The 8,137-nt window shown below is 37.8% G+C and overlaps 1 protein-coding gene across 1 annotated transcript; it reads left to right on the top strand.

Annotated features, from left to right (window-relative positions):
- Window positions 1-548: 548 nt before the first annotated feature.
- LOC141282651 (Schwann cell myelin protein-like) lies at window positions 549-3,575 on the top strand. Its single transcript, XM_073815906.1, has 6 exons — window positions 549-579; window positions 773-1,120; window positions 1,256-1,588; window positions 1,706-1,996; window positions 2,263-2,303; window positions 3,246-3,575. Exons 1-6 carry the CDS (start codon window positions 549-551, stop codon window positions 3,573-3,575), a joined length of 1,374 nt encoding a protein of 457 aa, XP_073672007.1.
- The last annotated feature ends 4,562 nt before the right edge of the window (window positions 3,576-8,137 follow it).

Genomic DNA, 8,137 nt, shown 5'->3' with positions numbered 1-8,137 from the left:
TTCTCAATTCTTATTTGTGCATCCTTGTTTCCCTTCTTGGCTTCCTTTCCTCGGAGGATACAAGGTATTAAGTGAAATGATGTCCTCTTTCCTTAGTCTCTTTATAACGTTTATTATCTGTTATCACTTAATGAAGTGCATTAAACCCCCCAAATATTTAATAAAATAAAGTTAAATACATCCTTATAGTTATAGTTCATATCCTTACTACATTAAAATAAAGACATTGTTAAAAGTGCTGTAAAATTAATATGTCTATACCACTGATCATTTGTATAGATTGGTGGTTTATACATAAATATTAAATATACTGTCTGGAATGAGTCTACATTTACAATAATTTATGATTAATAGCAAGATTTATGTGTGTTTAATGACATGACAATGTGAAGGGGGGGGAGATTTATATGTGAGTCAGGTTTAGTTGATAAAACACTTCCGCATAGGATACACTTGTGTATCCTTGCTCATGACTCCTCAGAAAGCCTCCTAACTCCTCGTTTGTTGCCTGCTCATGGTGCAATTAAATAATTGAGACGTCCTACATGATGGCAGAGCTCGATCAGTTTCCAGGTCGTAGTAGGATGTAGGGCGTAAGAGCGAGGAGACGAAGAAGCATATTGAGAAGCACCCAGAGACACCATTATATTGTTCCCCCAGAAACACACAAAAGGTTCCAGTTCCCCACAACACTACACTGCCCTCTTTAGGAACTTTTTAACATGATGAAACAGTATGTTAATTTGTAATTCACATCATGTTTGTATTATAGGTGGTTGGTGTAGGGAATGGATCATCAGTCTGCCAGAGAAGATTGAAGCTTTGAGTGGATCCTGTGTGACCATAAACTGCAGATTTAATATTAAAAGAGAATATGACAAAGATCTCACTGACAGTGCTGCAGGAGTGTGGAGTAAAGACAAAAGTATTGTGTTTAACTCCAGCAACTCCAATCTCTCTTTTAAAGGGGAAATAACTGGAAAATTAAAAGACAAGAACTGTACCACCATCTTTTATAAAGTTACTTCAGATCACAATGGTAAATTTTTCTTCAGGATTGAGGGTAATGGTGGACTTAAATGGATCTATAAACAAAAATCTGTTTCAATAAATGTGATCGGTGAGTGACATGACTGAAAATTATTGTTAATACCAAACTGTAAACTAGTACAGTACAAAATCTGTTTTTGCATATAGTCAAACAATGCAGAATAACACGCTGGGGTTATGTTTTTTACATCTCTGTACTTTTTAGATTCTCCCCCCAAACCCACAGTTCAGATGTTTAAGGATCAGATGGAGGTTGAGGAGGAGGTGTTAGAGGGGAGCTCTATGTGTCTGCGCTGCTCTGCTAAGACTCTCTGCTCCTCTTCTCCACCAACTCTCACATGGAGCTCCACTGACAGACTCCACCTCAATGACAGCAGCAGACTACAGCTGGATAAGAAGAAACAAACTGAGATCATCTCTGATCTGAACTTCACTGCTACTCACCTTCAACATGGAGTCACTTTCATCTGCACTATAACCTACCAGCTACAGCAGAGGAACACAACAGCACAGAGCAACATCACATTACATGTTCAGTGTAAGAGCATTATTTTATCATGTTTCATTGATTTTATGGACTTATATATGCTTCATATTTCAGTGCTATTAATTTGTTTTCCCTGCAAAACACACAAACTTCTATTTTTACTTTCAGATGCACCCAAAATCTCTCTCTTCAGCTGTAACAGAACTGATGTAACTGTGTGTTTGTGTGAAGCTCATGGGAATCCCTCTCCTAAAGTGGACTGGTTTCTATCTGGACGTCCTGTCAGTAACTCTACAAACACATTCATCAGTGAGGAGCGATTGAGCAGCACAGACTTGAGGAGCTTCATTTCTCTCCATCAGTCACTTACACACACAGACACTCTGCAGTGTGTCACCATCAACACTCACGGCACTGTCAGTCAACAGATTGAAAGGCTTTATCGTTCTCATGAGACTAGTAAGTTCTCTGTTTCAACCTCTAGATGAATAATAAATGTTTTTGTAAAGAGTAAAATATCGAAGCCACATGAATAACCTTAAAATATAAATGTTTTCTTGTTCCTCACTTCTAACATTTTGTGGTAATAACTCCAGGAACCCTGGAAAATTATCTGCAAAACTATATATTTAACACAAATTGTGGAAAAAGCATCACTAGCTTTGCTAAATGAAATGCTTTCAGTTTAAAAATAACTATTTTTATTTTAATATATTTCTCATCAGGTCTTTTCTCTGTGCTGATCGCAGCTGCTATTGGAGCTTCAGTAGTGATGATCTTGTGTGTCATTAAACATCTCTGTAAACGGTGAGCACATGACGCATTGACAATTCAGAGATTTTATTAAAAAAGTGAAGAGAACATGATAATAGACCTTTACATCTTAAAGATCGAAATCAATATGAAATCAATGCATTTAATCTAATAATTAGATTATAGGAGTTTAGTTTGGATTTCATAGACAAGGTCACATATATTGAATGCTTTGAGAGGCAGAAATGTGCCCTTTGCATTAAACCCATCCCAGTGAGAAGTGAGCACATACACAGAGCAGTGGGCAGCTTGCAGCACCCGTTGAGCAATTAGGGTTAAGGTGCCTTGCTCAAGGGCTCCACAGCAACTCGCTGGTGGTCAGACTTAAACTGGCAACTCTTGGGTTATAAGCCCGACTCTTTAACCACTATGCTACAATTGCTCCCAATCAATATTTGAGCTGAGCATTAAATAAGAGGGCACCAGAAAGTGTTGCTATCACAGCATTTATTAAAAAGGATAAAGCATAAACAGTACTTTTTCTGTTTATCAGAAGTTTGTAGAATTTGTTAAAATAATGTTTACATGTATAAATGTAAACTTTACTAAAACTCCTGTGTTCTGAAAATTGTTTTAGCTTGTTTTTGCAAATACCACTTGGTCTGATATTTTGTGTAATATGCAGTGTTACTCTTTTCAAGTGCCCAAATAGCCATTGAGACCAATGTATTATAAATGCAAGATATTTGATACTTGATTGTTATTATTGTCTGAAATTATTTTAACAAAAACACATTTTTTTTAAAGACAAAATAGAAAACCTCCCCAGAAGAGACGAGGAGACACACAAGGTAGCATTTTGACAAATAAAGTGAGTTACAACATACAGGCACCAAAAACAACTTTAGTTTAGCTTCCCACTATTGATCTAACTCTACCCATCCATGTCTGACAGGAGCATGAGGGAGAATCTGTTTATGCCAATAGAGCTGAGCTGTCACCTGCTGAAGCTGAAAATTACCCAGAATCCCTTCATTATTCCTTCATTCACTTCACAAACACCCACACAGAGTCGGAAGAGCTCATGGACGCTTCATCACTTACTGCTGAATACGCTGCCGTCCGTCTCTATCCTGCAGGAGCATCAGAGAGCTCTACAGATGCACAGGTGATTGTTAATGCAGAAGAGGTTAAAGAAGAAGTAAAGCCTAAGAAATCTGATCAAGAGATGCCAGCAGACTCAGATTCTGAAATATATGCACAAGTTAAACTTCGAAACCCATAGAGGACTTAAGACTAATGCTTGTTTCACACCGCCCATAAAAGCTACGCTTAAGCAGGCCGTGTATGTTTTGACGGTCATATTAAGAGTTCAAGCTGTTCACACATAGCAGAAGTTTATGGGTGAGCAACATTTTGACTGCCATGGTTAAAAACACACATACAAATAATACTGTTTGTGTTTGGGGAGAGAGTTCTTATCTGAAGTCTGTCAATAAAGCTTATTAACTTGCTTTGGAAAGAATCACAGTTCCTATTTAGTAGAATTTAAAATGAGCATAAGAAAGTGAGCAAAAAATAGGCACGCAATGACCCACACATGCTTTATACATCATGTACTATTTTATGAAACATAATTATCAATTGTGTTTATCTTTAGCATCTGCAGATTATTGTTTTGGAGTGTTTTCACATATGTTGGTTCGCACCGTGGTGCGGCCTCGGAGCGCACCAAAATACATTGTATCATTTTTCAGTTAGTGCGGTCCGTGTTCACATATTTTTTTTACTGTACTCGAAATGCCGCACCGTACACCATGTGACAACGGTCAGCGCTGTCATTGGTCTCTGACAGCTCTTACCGTCTCATAACCACGCCCACGTTTCCACGACAACCAGCCTGACAGGGAGAGCGCAGCTATCAAGATGTGGAGATAAACGATGCACGTCTTTGCGAAGTTTCTTTGCTTTAACGCAAAATTGCGTGGCTGTTCTATTAAAGACTTTCTCACGGAGCCGTTTGCTAAAAAGCCCGTAATGTCACTATTGTGTGTGGAGGACAGCTATGCATTTATAAAATCATCAGCTCAAATGTAAAGGAGACAGCGAATCTCTGCAACGGACCAGCATTGGCTTGTTTGTTGTATAACACCCGGCTCACATCACGACAGAAGCCCAGTGGCTCAAACATGTGGAGAACTTTTTGTATTTGGTTCGGCCCGAGGTCCAGCAGTGTTCACAGCATAGGTGGGTCGCCCCAGAGTTCGGCTACAGCCACTCCGAGACCACCTGTTTAGAGCGGCCTCGGAGCGGGCGTTTAGTGCACACCCGAGTGCGGCTGTTGTGTTCACACTGACCCAAACAAACCATACTTCACTGTAAAAAGTGAACATGTGCAGTTGTTGACTTAGTGAGCTATTTTTACCTGATTCTACCTATAAAAGTAATTTTGTAGCTGAAATCTACTTAAAGCAAGTTTATGTAACGTAGAACAAGGGAATGCTGTTTAAACTTAATAGGGTACATTCAACCAACATACAATTTCAATTTCTAGAGCTTGGGATGGACACATTTAACACAGCCCAAGACATAGAGGGCGGTATAGAGTTGTGTCATCTACAAGACAACTTCTCTTAAGGACAGAAAATAAAAAGAACACCTGAGGACATTTGAAATGAGAAGCAGCTGGAAGTGGTGTTTGTCGTTTGGTGCAACTCATTTAGCCAGCTTAAAAGTAAGTTGTGATTTTCCTTTTAATTTTAGTATAAAATACATTTATTAAGATTGTTAGTTGTTAGTTGTTAGATGTGATTGATACTTTACTTTTGTTGGCAAAATGCAACACACAAATCTGTTTTGTTGTCATCATGACACCAACATTTCAGTTTAAGAAATTATTTTGGGTGTCAAAGACAAAAACATGTAAATGGTCAAATTAAATGGGTCTTATTCACCAAGTATTTTATGCACAAGTGGGAGGTGTGTATGACTATTAATAGGGGTCATTGAGCTTGAACTGGTTTTTGCAATGGCACACTTACAGAGGTGGTACATTTATTTCGTTAACGTGCATCTACTTGAGTACAATTTTGGAAAATATGCACTCTTAAGAGTACATTTAAAAAAATGGTACTTTTACGCTTACTTAGGAAACTTTTTACTTGTAGTTCATTACACTGTGCAGCATTCCTTCGTTACTGTATTTTAATTAATTACGAAATGTGTATTTTAATTTAAAATCGCTGTCTCGTGTTTCTGAGTCATTCGCAAATGAATAACTCGTTTGAGTCGGTTTCTTTACTTAGCAAATGGGCCAATTGTTTTGAATTGGTTCGCGAATCAGTTTGAATGAATTGTTTAGATCACTGCCAAAACTGAATCGTCATATAGGCACAAACTATTCGTCGTCTTACACAGTTAAACTCGCACAACCTCCAGAAATATTGTATACACGTGACTGAAATACAGAATGAAGAAAATCCATCGATGATTGATGTCTGATTCGCTGTATACTGTACTGTATGATGTAAGTGCTTCTCACAGCACACACGTGACATGAGATTCACAACAAAAGACAACATGAGTTTTGTCTAAAATCAGTTTTAAGTATTTTTAAGTTAAGTGTAAGCTGTTGATGTCCTCAGACCATTTTAGAAGATTCTCTGAGTTAACTTTAATATGCAAAACTCTACTTGTCTGATATTTAAGCTTCGCTACATCAACATTGAGACTACAGTTAATTTTATAGATATGCTTGTCTATTCGGTATAAAATATTTTTTTAATCTCTACTGTTTGTGTATGTTGCAATTTTATAAATGCTGTTTAAGTGTCCTTTTATATGCATTGGCACAATACAGGTCAGGCAAAATTGCTCTGTTTGCTGTGGAATTAAGCAATGTCTAAACATTAAAAGGTGAACATGACACAAAAGTACAGAATGTCACATTTATTTTGAATGTTTTAACATGCACAATATTCCAGCTCAATGACACGACAACACGTTTGTATTTTAATACTTCTAACTAATGTGGGCATATTAAGACCATTGGCTGATGATCTATGTCCTGATACATTCATTGTTCACACATAAAAAGCAGAGAATGTGTATTGTCAGTTTGATCCTTGAGTCTTGCATTTGGGTACAACACACAAGTCACCATTAAATGGTTGTTGTTCTTTGTTGGTAAAGCATATATGTGTTGATTGAAACATAATCAAATGTTTATAAAACGTGACATTCTGTACTTCTGAAAGTACGCACATGCACAGACACAGACACAGATGCACATGCACAAGATGCATGCACAAGATGCATGTGCACAGACACGCGCACAGACACAGACACAGACACAGACACAGACACAGACACAGACACACGCACAGACACACACGCACAGACACACACGCACAGACACACACGCACAGACACACACACACGCACAGACACACGCACAGACACACATGCACAGATACACATGCACAGACACACACGCACAGATACATGCATGTGTGTCTATTCTCGTTGTCAGACATATTGCTGCTTATCCTGTTGTTTAGTTACCCGAAGCAGTGTGTACATTTTAGCAGCATCTAGCGGTGTGGTTGCACATTGCAAAGTTAAGGTTAAATTGAGTATGATTATTGAACGTTTAGGCAATTTTGATTGCAAAGCATTTAGTGTTGTACATAAAATAAATTTTATATTGTTTTCTTTTAGGACATTAATGTGGACATGCAAAGATTGTGATGCATCTTTTCAAAGAAGATCTGTTCTCCTTAAACACTACAGACTGGACCATAAGCACCATGGAAGAGGTCATTTGTATCCATGCACATATGTGAACTGCCCCTGCCGCTTTAAAACTTGGAATGCTTTAATAAGCCATTTATCAAGATGCCATCCATCTAAGCAACAACATCAAGCTGTTGCAACTGTTATATACACATGTCATGTTTGTGGCTGCAATCAGCTTTCATCAGACAAAGAATACTTTCAACACATTAGTGTGCATCTTAAAAACTATGAGACAATCAATTGTATGTTTTTAGGTTGCTCTTATGAAACCAACATTTATAACAATTTTAAAACCCACAAATACAGAAAACAGACATTTCCGATTGGAAGACTTCAAGCCTGGAGTTGTTGAACAAAGGCCAATTTCAGGCTTGCCATTAGAAAGTGCTAATACATCAGAATTTGAGGAATCAACCAGTAAGGAATGTACAAGTCCAGGCTTTGCCAATGAAGACCAAGACCAGTTGAATGACATTGAAGTAAACCTAGCTTCACTTTTATTAAAGCTAGAAAACATATATCTTGTATCTAGCTCAGCTATTAATGATCTTCTCTGTGAGTTACGGTACTTAATTGGCTCACTGAGTGTGCCAGCTACACGGAGAATTGTTAGTCAGGTCTTTCAGCATCACAGCTACCAGATAGAGGAGAGTGTACTGCAGGAGTTGGCATCAACACTTTGTAAGTCAAATCCGATTCATTGTGCAATTGCAGACAATGGTCCACTGTCCACTTCATGGAGACGAAAGGCTTACTATAGGAGTCATTTTAATGTGGTTGAGCCAACTGAATATGTGTTAGACCCAAAGAAAAACAAAACATTCCAGTATGTACCATTATTGAAATCTTTACAGCAGGTGTTAAATTGTCAACCCATCTTGGATAAAGTGATAAACTTTACAGAAGGAACATCAGAACCACACACTGAAACACCAGTGTATAAATCATATCGTGATGGACTACATTTTAAAGAGAATCCTTTACTTTCAGAAGCCTCAGTTATTTCTTTGATACTGTATGTGGATGATTTTGAAATCTGCAATCCTCTTG

Source organism: Paramisgurnus dabryanus, chromosome 1 (assembly GCF_030506205.2).
Source record: "Paramisgurnus dabryanus chromosome 1, PD_genome_1.1, whole genome shotgun sequence".
NCBI classification, from domain to species: Eukaryota; Metazoa; Chordata; class Actinopteri; order Cypriniformes; family Cobitidae; genus Paramisgurnus; species Paramisgurnus dabryanus.
This window is presented reverse-complemented; position numbering and strand designations above follow the sequence as displayed.